The sequence below is a fragment of the Rissa tridactyla genome, chromosome 1 (genome assembly GCF_028500815.1).
Source record: "Rissa tridactyla isolate bRisTri1 chromosome 1, bRisTri1.patW.cur.20221130, whole genome shotgun sequence".
Taxonomy (NCBI): domain Eukaryota; kingdom Metazoa; phylum Chordata; class Aves; order Charadriiformes; family Laridae; genus Rissa; species Rissa tridactyla.
Genome location: NC_071466.1, coordinates 151834588 through 151850970, shown reverse-complemented (window position 1 = coordinate 151850970; position 16383 = coordinate 151834588). Strand labels below are relative to the sequence as shown.

General features: G+C 51.2%; 1 protein-coding gene across 1 annotated transcript in view; it reads right to left on the bottom strand.

Annotated features, from left to right (window-relative positions):
- The window catches only part of CACNA2D4 (calcium voltage-gated channel auxiliary subunit alpha2delta 4), a 132402-nt gene continuing 116019 nt past the window's right edge, over positions 1-16383 (bottom strand). The window contains exons 34-41 of the mRNA XM_054214270.1: positions 16198-16273; positions 14319-14371; positions 13280-13335; positions 11920-11940; positions 6465-6582; positions 2542-2654; positions 1108-1190; positions 1-87 (exon numbers count right to left, since the gene is read on the bottom strand). Coding sequence (XP_054070245.1) covers positions 1-87; positions 1108-1190; positions 2542-2654; positions 6465-6582; positions 11920-11940; positions 13280-13335; positions 14319-14371; positions 16198-16273 — 607 coding nt within the window. The remainder of the gene's footprint in view (positions 88-1107; positions 1191-2541; positions 2655-6464; positions 6583-11919; positions 11941-13279; positions 13336-14318; positions 14372-16197; positions 16274-16383) is intronic.

The window sequence follows — 16383 nt, the reverse complement described above, 5'->3', positions numbered from 1 at the left end:
TCACTGCAGGAGCAGCCCCAGGGGCAGGAGAAGCAGCATCGGCGAGACAGAGACCTCAGCAGCGCCACCACAGTCTTGGGCATTTTCCTGGGAGATGGGAGAGAAGGCATCAGCTTGCTTACAGTCAGGGTGGCTGCTGGCAGAGGGAAGGGAGCCTGACCCTCACCTCACCTTTCATGGAATGATTAGAGTTGGAAAGGACCTTAAGGATCATGTAGTTCCAACCCTCCTGCCATGGGCAGGGACACCTCCCACTAGACCAGGCTGCTCAAAGCCCCATCCAGCCTGGCCTTGAACACTTCCAGGGATGGGGCATCCACAGCTTCCCTGGGAAACCTGTTCCAGTACCTCACCACCCTCCCCGTCTTTCCTCTAGGCCGCCCTTTAAGTACTGAAAGGAGCTATAAGGTCTCCCTTGAGCCTTCTCTTCTCCAGGCTGAACAACCCCAACTCTCTCAGCCTGCCTTCATAGGAGAGGTGCTTTGGATGGGGGAGCAGTGCCTGCAGCAGACCATCAAGAGGAAGGATCACCACGGGCAAACCAAGGGACTGGTTTGGTGCCCATGGGCTGTGACATCGGCCTGTGAGCTAGGAAGCCGCCTGCCTCCCCTGGTCTCACCATGCTCTGCCCCACGCCCTAATTCTGATCCCTCTGCCTCAGAGGCTGCAGCAGGATCCGCTCCTGCCTGCATGTCCCTCCTGCAGCTCCTTCCACAATCCGCCGCCTGTGAACAGGTCACTGTGCCTGCTCTTGGCTCCGCAGGGCAGGGACAGGCAGCTGGGCTGCCTCGCACACTGTGCAAAGGTGCCCAGACCAAATTCCTGCAGGTTGCAAGGGCTGGTTACAGGAATCGGGGCTCTTTCATCAGGTGAACGCCGCACACACCCTGAAGAAACCCAGCAATGCCATGATGTCTGGGCTCAAACCCTTCCCAGGTGTCACTAGCATGACCATTCTCCCGCTAGGACCCTGCCTTGGGGAGTCTATGTCTGGGTCCAGCCAGCGGGATGGGCACACGATACACACAACGCAGGGGTGCAAGAGGAGATGCCCATGGTGAAACCCAGACGCCTGCTCTCCCTCCCTCCCGCGCTGCCCTGGGGTACCTCGGGGTGAAATGCGTGGCACGTGTCCGGCCGCCGCCGCAGCTTCTGGGAGCGCATCCGTTCACACTTCACTGAAGCGTTATGTGCGAGGCTGTTAAGGAACACTGGCAGCAGCACGCAGGGAAAAGGGGGACAAGCACCACACAGACCCACGGGGCCCTGATGCAAGTCATCTAGGTGTAACTGCACAGCCTGGGGGACAGAGAGGGGAGGACAGGGAATGGGAAGGTTACCCTACATGGGCTGGAGACTTCTCCAAGTGCTAGAAGGTGGCAAAGAATGACCATCAGCTGAAAGCGTCTGTTGCAGGCGGAGTGATTAACTTCACTCGTAAGAGAGAAGTAGTGAAATATTTATTAACATAACAAAGTTAGTAGTGAAGGCAACAGTGTTTTACGAGATTCGATGCCAGGGTACACCTGATTATTTACCGCATAGAGGCCAGGGTCAGACCAGCTGTCAGGGAGACCCTCCCGTTGAGTCACGAGGTTCGGAAAGGACCCCCTGGCTGTCTAAACTCCTTCTCAGAGAGGAGTCTGGGTGCAGCTGGATCCGATCCTGGTCCCAGACTTGGTCAACAGTTTATGTCTAAAGGATTATATATGCGCAATCAATCCTTGTATCACTTAGCTAAGATTTCAAAGTTTAGCATGCTATTAGTCACTCACCGAGAATCTGTTGCGGCAAAGAATCTCTCAACCCCGAGGGGCAGAACCTTAAGAGAGCGTCCCCACTCAAGAGAAGATGCTGCCGTGCAGGCGAGTTCAAAGGGCTCTTGGGCTGTTCACTATTTATAGACTAAGATAATTGACCTATAGTCATAGTCGCAGTCACAAGGGAACAAAATATCTAGGTCCCCACTCCAGACAGTGTTTTGACTATGTTGCCAGCCATCCCCCAAAGTTCAAGTGTAACTCATAACAACTCCCGCTGATGGCCATGGCTTGAGCAGCAGCCAGGGCAGGAGGTGGGGGGAAAAGGGGAGAGCACACCACGACAGTGTCCAAAATGCGTGGAGAAAGCTCAGCTTCACAGTGACAAGCTGCACAATATTGCCCTTAGGAGGAGCAAGGGATGAGGACCCAGCCAAGATGGGTTGCAGAAACACCTGCAAGCAGCATTGAGGAGCCAGCCCAGCTGCACCCACCCCACCACTGACCCTCTCTCCTGGCCTGTTCCACCCACATCCTCGTATGGTGGATCTGACAGCCTGGCCGGTGGAGGCTGGCTTCCTCTTGGGGGACAGGACTGTTACCTCCTCTCCACCACACCTCAGTCTTGCTCACTTCATGTCTCTCTCCCTCACCGTCCCACAGGTCAGGCAATGCCCTCCACCCCATGGCAATTGTCCTGGGAGCAGGTTTTCCACCCTAGCAAACACGGAGATGAAAGGGCCTGTGGAACCTTATGTCCCCGCTGCGCGTGGAAGGATATATTTGACCTCTTTCACATCCAGCAGGACGGGTGGGAAGACGCTGCAGTCGCAGGTGGCATCTGTGACGAGGAGCAGGAGGTTACTGCCGGTGATCTGCTGTGCCACAAACATCCTGCGAAGAAAAAAGCGTGTGGGAGAAAGCACATCCCTCCTGCAAAGCACATCCCAGCTGCAAAGCCAGAGCAGCTGCCCCTGCACCACCTGGCCCACAGCAAAGAAATCCAAAGGAAACAGAGATCATCAGAAATGGGATGTGAGCAGGAAGGGGGAGAGACACAGCGAGCAGCCATGCGCATGGGGGAGTTGATGTTAGTGCACCTTTGTGTCCTCAGGAAGCTCTGAACTGTCTCAGATTTATAACTCCACATGAGGCACAAAACCCAAAATCAAACCCAAACCCCACCCAACCAACCAAAAAGACCAACCCACAAACAAAACTCAATGCAAGTCCTCCCCAAAGGGACAGCATGTCACAGCAGACGACACCTGAGAAGGCCTGGTTTTATCGAGAGGTGTGCCAATGGCACTCAATGTATAGTTGTGCGTGTGCTTATACAGCACAAGGCTGTATGTACTATGCAGTCCTGCAAGGGGCAGAGTTTTGCTAAATTTCACATCACTTGAGTGAGAAAAAGAGCATGCCAGTAGCATCGCACATCATGTTGGTGTGGTGGGACCGACCAGCTGGTGCTTGGTCTTGCCTACTGCCACCAAAAACGTGCAGTTTCACTTTTGCAGCCACAAGTTTGCCTGTCCCTTCCCTTCCCTGTTGGGCAAGCAGACTACAGAAAGGTCCGATGATGAGCACAGGCACGTGCCCGCGAGGATGTGTCGAGATGTAAGCGTTTGCCCGGGGATGTGCACGTGAGGGCTCATGGGAGCACCACTGTCTGGCGGTGCAGGTGGCCGAGGGCTTGCGTGGGCAGAGCAGGATGAAGGCAGGCACATGTTTCAGCTGCGTGCAGGGCTTTGGGCATGAGTGCGTGTGCCCATGGACGTGTGGGGGCAGCTCCAACACGTCGCTGTGCTCACGGGGCTGCGGGCCCCCGTGACTGTGGGTTTGCGCGCCGCCACGTGCAAGTCTACGGCACCCCTGGGCGAGCACGGGGGTGGCACGGGGTGCGTGTCTAAGCATATGCGTGCCGGTGTCACCGCAAAGTGATGTACGTGTCTGGGCATCTCACCAGCCTGTGCCACCCCACCCCACCCCCCGCTTGATGCCTTGCGGGCATTGCCTGCCCTCTGCCAGCGTGGAGCCAGCCAAAGCAAGGCTGAGCTGCCCACGCTGCCCATCCTCCTGCGCCTGCCTGCAGGCTAGGCTGCCACTAGGCAGCCCTGTCTGTCTGTCTGTCTGCCTGTTGTACAGCCCTGGCAAGGAGCCTGCAGGCTGGGCTGGGGCTGCTGGGGCACAGGGAAGGCTGAGGACGGCGGGCTCGATGTGCCAGGGCTGATGGCAGGGCTGCAACTCTGTACATGGCTCTGTGCACTCCCGGTCCTGCTAACCACCGCTCGGCCAAGGGAGAGGGCTTCTGGATTAGAAATACAGGCTTGTGAGGATGTGCCCACTGCACCGACCAACGGGACTGCACTGGAGGACCGCCCTGTCTCCCTGGTTATTCACCACCTAGTCTCACCGCCTTCCAGGCTCCGGGGATTTCTGTATTTGCTTTTAGAGGTGTTGAATGTCACACACTGCAGCGAGCAACCATTTCATTAGTATTCCTGGCTGATGGCTGCTTTGGGAGCTTTGACGAGCACATTTTAACCCACGCACAACTTCAGCAACTGGGATAGAGGTCCCCCGTGCACCAATTCACAAGCCAACCTTTTTTGCCCAGGATGGAGCACCCAGCCTATCCTCGCTCCATTGGGAAACACCTGGGCTTGTGAAATGTGACGGGGAAAGGCTGCATGCCCCAGCGGGCCACTGGCTAATGCTCCACAGAGCCTGTGTCAGGGCGTGTGTCTCTCCTGAATATAAAAGATGCACGAGAGATGTGCCCAGGACCCAGAGACTGCAACTACCCCTGTAACTACAAAGGAGCTGAGCAGGGCTCAGTGGCTGCTGCTGACAGCGCTGGCGAGGTGCTGCCTCAACCCCTTATACCATAAGGCAGTGAATCAAGCAGGAGAGGCAGGAGACATGGGGTTTATCATAGAATAGAATCATAGAATCATTTAGGTTGGAAAGGACCCTTAAGTTGAACTGTAAACTTAGCACTGCCAAGTCTACCACTAAACCACGTCTCTAAGTGCCACATCGACACATCTTTTAAATACCTCCAGGGATGGTGAATCAACCACTTCCATGGGCAGCCTGTTCCAATGCTTAATAACCCTTTCAGTGAAGAAATTTTTCCTAATATCCATTCTAAACCTCCCCTGGCAGTTTCCTCTCGTCCAATCACTTGTTACTTGGGAGAAGAGACCGACCCCCATCTGGCTACAGCCTCCTTTCAGGTAGTTGTAGAGAGCGATAAGGTCTCCCCTCAGCCTCCTTTCCTCCTTTTCTCCAGTTCCCTCAGCTGCTCCTCATAAGACTTGTTCTCCAGACCCCTCACCAGCTTTGTTGCCCTTCTCTGAACACGCTCTAGCACCTCACTGTCTTTCTTGTGGTGAGGGGCCCAAAACGGAACACAGTACTTGAGGTAGGGCCTCACCAGTGCTGAGGACAGGGGGACAGTCACTTCCCTGGTCCTGCTGGTCACACTATTCCTGATATAAAGTAAAAAGTCTCATCACCCTGAGAATACTCAGCCCCGCTCCGGCTCCCACCACTCAGGGGATTGCTGTAACTACCACAATACAAAATACCCAGGATGGAAACCTCTGCCAGTTTTCCTGGGGGGGGGGGGGGCGGGTGGGTGCCGGTCTCCAGTGAGGAGAAGGCACTGCAGCAAGGAGGGGTCAGCCCCAGGCTGCATTCATGGCAGAGATCTCTGCAGCAACAGCTTAACACACAAACAGGTGAGTTTGGGGCACTCAGCTCCTCCGGATCCACCCAGAGCTTATTGCACCTGCAAAATACCTTGTCGTCACCAAATCTGCAATCTCTTCTTCTCAAACAATGTTTGGCAAGGCCTGGTTTTCCTAAAGTCATGCTGACTGGCTCAAGCTGTTTTCCTAACCTTTAAGTCTTTCCTGCAGTTGGTCCAAGACTGAAGTCCGACTAGGTAGGACTGGGGTTGCTTTTTTTAAGAGGGATTCTTGTCAGATCTGTTTGGACGCCTCACATTAGGGAAAGCTGGACCAGTGGAAATTCATCCTTCTGTCACCTTTCTGCACATGACTGCTGAGGGAGCTATGCAACCGCTAAACATGGCCTCTTTTCACAATGACTTTTCTGTTAGTTTGGACTGTTCATTCTCTTAAAATGAAAATGGAAAATAAAAAAGTGGACTTGTGCTTTCATGTCTTTCAGTTTAACACTTCTTCTTTTCCACCCCCCCCATTTTGTTTTTTTTTCTGTAGAAAAACAGAAAAGAGGGAAAATACAAAAAGGAAAAGGAAAGCCGAAAGCATTGCAAAAAGGAAAATTTTCTAAGGAGAAAGCTTTTGCCAGAAATGTGATAAAACAGAAAAAGTTCCTTTCTGAAATCTGTGGAATGGAAATATATATATATTTTTTGAAACACTCTTTCCCTCGTCCTACAGCCACCTCTGCTTATTAACAGATGGTTTTAATTTTTTTTCTCATGTATCAATAAGTTGTAAGTTGGTCTTCTCTCCCCCTTGTTGTCCAGCGTGGCTGTTTAGCTCTGCTCTCTGGCCAGAGCTGCAGCTGTGGCAGTGGCCATGCGATGGCCACAGTGGCAGGCGACTCTTCTCAGGTGGGTGCCATCACCAATGGGCTCTGCGACAAGGCTCACGTGCCGTCATGGCCTGGGGAGCCCCCAAATGAAAGGAAAGCCACAATTCTTACTTTTGGCAATCTCCGCACTCGATCAGTCCGTTGGTTTCCTTGATGGCCGGCTCGTACACGAAAACAGGGTACTCGGTGTCGCAGGGCTGCAAGGTGTCGTGCTTCTTGTGCTTGTGAGCTGTGATGGTAAGGAGACAAGGTGAGAAACAAAGGACAGAGGACCATATAGGAGTGGTCTGCACTGAGATGGAAGCATTTAAGACTGGCGATGTAGGTTGGAGGGGCAGCCCTGCGTCCTCCCTCCCCGACAGTGTAAGAGCAGGTGCCTACTGGAGAAGAAGGGGAAGGAGATGCTGCAGAAAGCAGCCAGGCAGTGATGTCTGCTCCCACTAGGTGGTGTGGGAAAACCAGCCTATGTAAGAAATGCACCCAATATTCCCACTTGTCTCCCCGAAGACAGGTTGCATCCTGCCCTGCTGAAGCCACAGCCATGGGGCTGCAGTGGCCACAGCTCCCCAGGGACCCTGGCGGCCAGTCAGGCAGGGGCTTTTGGGCACTGGTATCCCTGTGTTCAAAGGAGGGGGGGGTCTACCAAACCAGCAGCATCAATAAAGTCCCTCCTGCCTAATCCAGCCCTGGTTCACCCACTTTTTTAAATGTTCAAAGCTGTGACTGGGCTGGTCCTCAGTGCCCGTGCTGAGGGATCTGCCCCTGCAGGGACCCTGTGTGTCTGTAGTGGGGTTCTCCATCAACTGCTGATCCTTCCCGATCCTCCCCTCTGACATTTCAGGGTGAGCCCATAGTGGGCAAATTGAGGGGTTGAATGCATGTCACATTAAAAAGAAAACATTGCCAGCAAACAGATCTGGCCTGAGACTGCAGGAAGGCAGGTGATGGCTCTCGAGGACCAGCGGAGACCTGGCTAATGCGTGGCAGTGGCTCCTGGAGGGGGCCATCCACTGCAGAGGCAGGGAGCAGCTGCTCCATCACTCATCAGCCACACTCTGTGAGACTCCCAAACTAATTTGGGGATGAGGGGGAGCGGAACCGCCTTTCTGAGCCTCCCTTGAGAAGCAAGGGCATCCTTTCTAGGAGTTCAGCAAATCCTGCCTTGCCTGAAACTACTACCTTGGGCCCTTCTGGCAATTATTTTCTGCAGTCAGAGGTAGCAAAGCCAGCTCCTGCCTCTGCAAGACACTGGGGAATGTCACTGATGGAAATGTGAGGCTTTGTTGCTAGGGGAGAGGTGGTTGCGGCTCAGCCAACAACAAGTATGAGAAATGGTTTCTACATCAGCTTTGGGTCTGAGCACAAAAGCCTGGCTCCGCAGCCCTCCACCCACACGGCGGCTGCAGGCAGCCCTGCCGGGGGAAAACGGGCAAGGAAGAGAGTCCTTCCGATGTGGAGGACGATCAGCTTATCCCTTGCAGCAGCAGAGCCGAAGATTTACAGAAAAATGCGGCAACGCGGGTTTTAATCTGTAAATGTATGGTAAGAAGGCACCAAGAGGGCATCCATGATTCTGATGGGTAATTTGCATGACTGTGAAAACCCTCACTGAGAGCTACGGTCTCCTCCCTCCTGACACTGCCAGAACACACAGAAAGAGGCAGGCACCACCCCGCAGAGCTTACCGTCTAAACAATGTGGATTACGTGAGAGAGAGAAAAGCCGGATGATTTTCTCTGATTTTTCTCTCCACCATGACGATCCAGCGACACAAGACATCCATTAAGACCCAGGAGCTGCAGTGCAATCTCCCCTCTATTGCCTTTCCCAGGTGAATATAATGGGTACTCAGACACCTCCCTGCAGTACAGAGTCCCTGATAGTTGTGCCTTGTGCTTTTCTTCCGAACTCTCAAAAAATGTCACTCACAAGGCAGCCTCCTACTTAAACCATCCCAGGCTGTGGGACCCACCTTTTGGTGTCATGGTTAGGTTCATTTTGCAGACTCAAAAGCACACAGGGCCTGACTTCAGCATAATGCCTTGTTCTGTATTCACCCTGGATTCACGCTAAATTCATCAACTAAATGCATTCTTTCAGGGCCCAGCAGCCAGGAGCTGCCTGGCTGTGCTCTGTCACCATTCGCCGTCCCTCTGTGCAAGCAGGCACCGCACCCAAAACCCCACACTGCAGGAGGATGGAAAAGCCTCTTCCATTTTTGCTAATGGAGAACACCTCTGACTAGTACCTACCCGCTAGTCACAGGGATGAACACAGTCCTAAGAGGACATTTGGGATGAGCAGTAGAAGACCCTATTACTGAGGTGGATTTCAATGGCTTAGGTATTTCTGATGAAACATGCAGAATATCCCCATTGATGCTGTAAGGAGAGAAGCTGCAAATGCTTTCCAGCTCAGACCAGTTCCAGGGCTGGTAACAGTATTCTAGCCAGTGAAGTCCCTGATGGACTAAAGGAGTGTGAGGAACAGAGCGGGAGCCCTTTCCTTCAGCCTTAATTCACTGCACTAGTGGCTGGAAAAACAGCTCCAAACTCTGTAAAACAGGTGGCCAGACCATCATAGTCTGGGCCAGGGACAGACCTTCTTAGGGACATGCTTGTGGCAAGACTACGCATGGGTCCCTCAGCCATGAACTATCAACGTTCTGTTGTGTTACCCCCAGATTTGCAGCACTGAGTGACCAGGGCTGTCACTGCAGCACAGCTGTTGGTGACAGACTGTGCCGGTTCTTGCTCAGAACAACAGCTGTGACGACTGCAAAGGTGACCGGATAAAGTTGGGGCACAACTGCTTGCAAGAGTTTAGCGCATTGCTCACGTCAGGAATGGCAAAAGGTTCTGACACAGCAGAGACTTCACCCAGGTCCTCATTTCCCCCCCATCTCTAGCAAAGAATGACATTCTCCACTAGCTCCAGCTTCCTGATGTAGTGTCATCAAAGCAGATGGAGTTAAAGCCATATAAAAACCAGTGGTGTGAAGGATGGGGTGCAGAGAGAGAGGGTGAATCAGAACATCAGCTTGGAAAATATGGGATGGAAGGAGATTTGACGCCTCCCAGCCTCCGTCAGTGTTGAATCAGGGCCATTGTGCTGGACTTGGTGGGCTTGTAGAACTGGGCCCTCGAGGGGAAAGGCAACTGAAGAGACTGCAGGAGCCACGCACAGGGCAAACCCGCCAGCACTGCTCGCTGGCCTGACCTGCACACATGGGCAAGAGCTGTCTGTTCCTCAGCTCTGGACACAGGACCAGGGAGGCAACACTTAAGCAGTAATCCCGGGCCAAACTGCGCCGTGGTGGCACTCACAGGAGCAAACCGTGCACCTGGAGGCAAGCGGTGGGAAGTGCACCGGGTTTAGTCCTTTCAGGGACACTTTTGCCACTGGCAGTGTGGGCTAAGGCACGAACAGAAGCTGCATTTCTGTTTGAGCTTTTCACGAACATCTGCAATTTGACTTGCTCTGGGTTAACCTCATCATGTGCACCAAGCTGTATTTTTAAACTCTGCTAAATTGGCACAAGTCCCCCACACAGACCATCTTAAATCAGTTTCTTGGCACAGGCTAAATGAAGAGAAGCCACTTTAAAATCTCCTAACTTCTGCACGGAGGCAAGACCTATGACAGAGATTATGCTTAAGCCTACTGCCACTTAATTTGCTTGGAAGCGGTGCCGCGGCAGCAGTATCGAGGAGTTCAGAGGAGCCCAGTGGCACGTACATCATCAGCAAAACGCTTGGGCTGAGCCTCTGCTTGCACATGCCGGACATCAAAACGTTATCAGCGCTCTGAGAGTCTGGGGGTCAGGGATTAGTAAACAGCCAGAGGAGCTGATAACAAATTGCAAACTTTATAGCAAAGAGTGAGTTAATTCCAGGCCATCGTTGCTACCATCTGCGCTTCCAGAAAGACTTTGTCAGACATTTGGCAACCAATCCTTCTGAGTAGCAAAGGCAGCCGCCACGCTTTGTTATGAACTATACAGCCCAGACTGTGAACTCTTTCCCACCAGCATAAATCATGGATAACTGCACCCAAGTCAGTGGATTTACTCTGGGACTCAAGACACAAAATCTGCCACTTAGTTACAAATACAAAACACAGAATTTAATAAATTATCCTGTAAAATACCCTCTGTGTACATTACCATGCAGTCAAAAAGAAACTTTTCTGAGCTACAGAATTGTAGAAATAGTCCTTTCTAGGCTGCGTGCCTTGGCTGGAAGTATTTTTGGCTTAATTAAAGGCTTTCAAACCTGTGGTGATGTCCATAAAAGCAGAAGCCCTTACAAACAGAGAGAGGAATGAGATGCTGAGAGCAGTGAAAAATCTGTGGAAGCAAACATGTCTTCTCACCACCTCTGAAAAGCAGATTTGCGTGATGAGTGCAGTCTGAATATATCATGCCCATAGTCCAACGGCAAGTCTCACCTTCCCAGAAAGCAAGAGAATTTGGGAAGCAGAAACAGGCGCAGTGCTGCAGAGCCAGAGGTTCACAGTCAGGCAAAGGTGAGCATTAGATCCCCGACCGTTAATTCCTCTGCACATATCCCTGAATAAATGAGTGCTCAATTTCCCTCTCACAAAATGTCTCCTTCTCTCCGTACTTTTTGCATACACCAGCATTGGCAGGCAGTCAAGAAAATGTTAACATCTCTGGCAAAAACCTACAGCCCATTCTTAACAACATGTGCAATCCATTTCTTCCAGCCCCAATAGTATTCTTCCACCCTGCTACTCCCTCCCCCACATATGGACACTCATTTTTTTCAATCCATCGCCACACTCTCTTTCTCTTCCTCTTCTTCATACAGTAAGACACATTCCAACTGTCTCTGTTTCTCTATCTCTGTCTCACACATACGTCTCACTGGGCAGAGAGCAAATCAACGAATACAAGCTAGATATGGAAGCAGGGAGATACAAACACAGCCACAGTCTGGACTCTGTCTTGGAGGGATTTCTAACTTGCCTGTAGGAGCGGATTTATGAGCTAGAGCATATACTTATCAGTTGAACTGCTTGAAAGTAATTCTGCATTATCCTGGAGCTGGGCTGGTATTCATCAGAAGGAGCTAAGCCATGGGGTGCGGAAAAGAAGACTTAAGTTGCCTCTTAATATCTGAAGTCAATGAGACCCATATAGTTTCTCCTGCAAGAAGGCACAGGTTGGTCTTTGGTTTTGGCATGACAACTGAAAAGAAGGGTGCCACCGGGGACCAAAGTGAAGGACGTGCCATGGTACACAGGCTGCGGGCCCACCTATGCCACAGTACCGAGTGATGGTTTTGTCTGTGCCCGCAGTCACTGAGGAGGCTGGTGTGTCCCCCTCTTTTATTCACTTCTCAGTGACAGACCTTCAATCACCATCTCAGCCAGAGAAAGGAGCAACAGCATCACTTCTTTCTTTGCAGTGCAGGGAAATAGAGACAGGCACTGCCTTGTCCCTGTCACACTTTTCTGCAGGTTCCCCATTGTCCAAAGTCTTTCCCAGCCTGGGATTTCTAGCTAAGTCCTCCTCTTTTCGCTGCTAAGTGGTTGTACTTACAGTGATGGAAGACAGCCTTGGCTGGAAAAGTTGTACGACACACACAGACACACAATGAAGATGGAGCCACGTGACAGTTTCATATGATGGCAGCGCAGCGAAGAGGTGGATTTGCACACAGCAGTCATGGAGGTGATGCAGGAGAGAGATGAAGAAAGCACAAAAGGAAATGGTGATAAGCAGGACAGCAGTGAGAACCCCCCTCTCTTTTTCCTCACATCTCCTCAACAGACTAAATGAAACTGCAGCCGTTTAGCCTCCACAGCAGCTCCCTGCAGGAACACCAGGTCGGTCTGTCCTCCAGAAAGAGCAGTCCCTCCTGCCCTGCCTCAAGGACTGCACTTGCTCATCTGACTCTTCCCCACCCATTTCTGTGTGGGGCACTCCCATTACCCTGATGTGGGTTAAGCCGAAGCCAGGAACACACAGAGGATGGCTGCAACTACTACCGCCATCCCTGGCGATCCCCTTTGGAGGAGGTGAGCGGGACCTAAACAGTACGCAGACATTGGGCTGTTTCTCTGACCAGAGGGAAATTTTGCTTTCTAAAAATGACTGTTTCCCCATTATTCCAGGAGAGTTCAGTGCAGAAGACTCAGTCCCACAGTTAGCAGGGAAGGTACCCCTGTGTCCGCTAAAAGCACCATTAGTGCTGAATAATTAGCAAGGATGTAATAATGGCACCTACATGGCTGCACAGAGCACTCCTCAACTTTCCCTTCGGGTCGCCTCAGGGCCATTAACATCCTGGGATGGCAGGTCATTGGATTTCAGCCCAGACATACCCCTCTGCTGCACTCAGCTGCTGTGCAGTACCATGTGCCATCATCTTCTCTCTTCCAGAGGGTCCAGTGGGCAAGTGAAGACCCTCGATGTGTTACAGGTTTCTGGCTAGCTTCTGGGACCCCTGCTAGGCTCCGGAGAACCTGCTGCTCCAGCCCTGCTCTGTCCTGTCCTGTAGGCCACCCTCAAGAAAGAGTGGAAGGGAGTCTTTCCAACTGAAGGGCTTTGCAGCTGATGGTCTCTCTCATCCCACTGCATGTAGGGTGGGGTTCCTTGGAAAGAAGAGCCTCCCCCGACCCTGGCAGTTACCCAGAGGAATGCAAGCAGCATGCTCCAAGCCGCACACACCTCACCCTGACCCCTCCAGTGCTGTGGCAGCATGAAATGGGGGTGAGAGTCAGGGGAGATGGGGTGGTGGCGGGACCTGGAAGCTGGATTCCAGCATCCGCGGAGGGAGAGGTGGTGGGGCAGATGGCAGGCTCCTCGTGCAAGGCCAGGCTTCCCCATCCAGCTTCTTCTGCCACCAGTGGCTGTAACACTCATGTGCTATGGGGCGGCTGGACTCTTGTGTACTCACCATCTGCCAAGTTGTCTGAGTGCCAGAAGCTACTCATGTTAAACTCCAAAAGGAAGCTGTCAAAAGAGCAAGAACAGAGGATGCTTTTTCAGCAGCCTGGGAGGATGCAGGTGTCAAGGAGATGGCCCCATCACCCGGCGAGTATCAGTTCTAAAATGTTTACTATGAATTTGCTGGCAGTGGAAGTCTGAGGGTTTTTTTTTTTCAATTTTGTTTTTCTTTCCTCTCCGCATGATGAGAGTGTAGCTTTGTATCATGGGATCTGGACTGTGGAGTAACTGAATGGGCTTTTACCTGAAGTACATACTGTGCCGGGGCCTTGCCAGTGAAGGAAGGACTGAGTATGGCAGCCCCCGAAGCTGGGAGGGGATTCAGTCACTGTGAGACCCACTCGAGGAGCAGGCATGGATGGCCATGAGGGAGCCCATACTCAGGCTACATGGACATCACATTGAATTATTCTGAATTACGCTCAAGCCCTAGGAGCTGGATCTTTTCCACACCTTGCCTTTTGCACACCCAGCAAGCCGAGCAGCATCACTTTCATCCTAATTTGAACTTGAACTCCGATTCCCCCCAGCAGTTCGAGGTGAGCTTGAATTCAGAGCTTGATTCAAGGCCTCCCCTCTCTCCTCCTTTGCCTGTCGTTCAGACCTGAGCTCCCTGGCTTCCTTCCTTCAACCTTTGCCCCCGGCAAAGCGAAGGTGCGCATTCGCTCATCACGGGCAAAGGAGACAAGCAAGAGGACTTAGCATCAAGGATCCGCATGGGGCCCCGGGAGACCCGAGTCCTATTTCTGACTCTGCCACTTTGTACTGAGTGACTTCAGGTAAATCCCAGACCCACTCTGGGCCTCTGCCTCTCTGTTTGCAAAATGGGAATAGTAATAGCTTTCTGTCTCCCAGGAGCGAGGCGCTGAGCTGAATGTCAGGAGAAGGCTGAGAGCAACGCCCTACGCGGGGGCCTCCGCTTGCAGCTTTCTCAGCTCTCACCCCCGTTGGTCTGAGCCTCCCAAACACCCCCATCTTTTGGTACTCACATGAGGAAATCACTTATCAGCCATTTCACTGCAGCTAGAAAGGCATAAATAGGCTGGAGAACAAAAGAAGAAATGAGAAATACCATAAGGACCTGGTCAGAGAGTTTATAATTGTTATGCAGGACCCCAGGTTTCAGACCAATTCCCTCCACTGATCAGAGCTCTTGAAGACAGGCTGGAAATTCGAGGCCTGGGCATCACTGGTAAATGTTCAAAATGCATCAAAAGCCAGCAGAACTGCCTCGCTACTAATAATATCTTCTCACCCGCTCCCCATCAGGGTCAGGGAGTTTATCACAAATGTATGAAGGACTTTGAAGATGTAATTGCTTGATGATTTCTCTCCAGTATGGACGACCTTGAGAGCTCACAGCAGGAGAGAAACACAGCTAAATGGGACACCACCAGTTTAGGATGCTTTTATATTCTGATAGCAAGTGGTGTTTCTGGGACAAGCTACAGCATTGCCCAGGATTTAGTATTATCTGCCACTGATTGATTATGCTTAACTGTGCTTTCATCCAGCTTTTCCTCAAGATGGCATGACTTCTATCATCTTCCTGCTTTTCAGCTACAAATTGGAAATCCAGCATTGTCCCAGGGACAGTTCATCTGCAGAGGATCCTGCTGCTTCCTTTCTTCGTGGTAACCATGTCTAATTTTCATCTCTCCCTCTCATAATCATGCCCATACCCTCAAACCCAAAACAGATGCAGCATTCACAGGACACAAGATAATGTTCCATTACTGCTAGCTGACATACCTTCAACCAAAATAAGTCAGCCAATAGTAAAATGTATAGATGGTTGGGAATTTGACTGATTTTTCCTTTGAATGGTACATACAAAAAATGGACTTTTCTTCATTTCCTTTTGGAGGGTTTTGCTAAGAGCAGAAAGGGAGAGATGAAGGCTGAATGCTCACCCTTTTATTCTCTTCCCAATTCACCTGGTTCTTGGCAGTCCATATTTTGTTACATTTCTTTCAGACATCAAAATTCTTGAGGATATGATCAAGCAAATATTTTCACTGCAATCAAAATATTTTATCTATCCAGCTTAAGTATAGCTATTGCCAAAACTGAGAGAGTGTTAAAAAATATAACACATTATTAGAAAGTAGGATTTTGTTGAAAATTCTTTTACTGGAGAAAGCTGACCACGTTATGCTGTACTGTGTACTTCCAGCACACCACATTTTAAAGTATAAAAAACCCCCCATCATAAGAGCAATAAACACACCCCTGCTTAGGGTTGCTTCAGCTAGTTTGAAGTGGCCTGAGTGTTGAGTAATTAGTTCTGCCTAGTCAAGGCCAGGTTAGGAAGGTAGAGCGGGATTATTAGCTTGTATCTGACTAAAGAGAGGTTGCATCTGGGTACTGGCAAAACTGTACACTGCGATAGCTCGTGCCCTGGGCTATCAGCGTTTCTCAGCAGTGTTAACCCCCTCTCCCTGTTACTCCAAGCCCACTCATGCTTCCCTGAGAGGCTGACAGCTTTCTCCCAGATGCTCTGTTCTCTGACAGTGCAACTCTCCTTTTTTGAGCTGCTGACTAAAACCATGCCCTGTAAAAGCATTTCTGTTCATTTCAGCAGTAAGCTGGTTCCTCAGCTTTTAGAAGCAGCTTGGCATAGTCTAGTTCTTGTCCTTTCCCTGGTCCTTCCAATTTTCCGTCAGATCCCATACGCCAATAGGGGGCCAAATCGGAAGGCACTGTCAGTGGCCATCACTGCCTCAGAAATCTGCCTTAGATGAGTCTGGACATTCCCATCACTTGAAAGCAAACAGCTGCTAAGCTCTTTCGGGGAACGTGCTACATCAAGGTGTTGGAGACGTCCTAGGAGAAAGCCTCCACAGCCAAGCCTAGACAGATACGTACGCTGAGCAGAGGCCGGGCACCACTGTGGTGGTGGTAGGGTACTTTGCACATTGCTTGATAATCATACATGGTCACCCTGCAATCAAAACAAAACCAGCAAGCAGTCAAAACCAAGCAATGCAACTGCCTAGAGGACACACACATCAGCGTGCACCACTTATTCTAAAAAAAATCCTGTATGGAAGA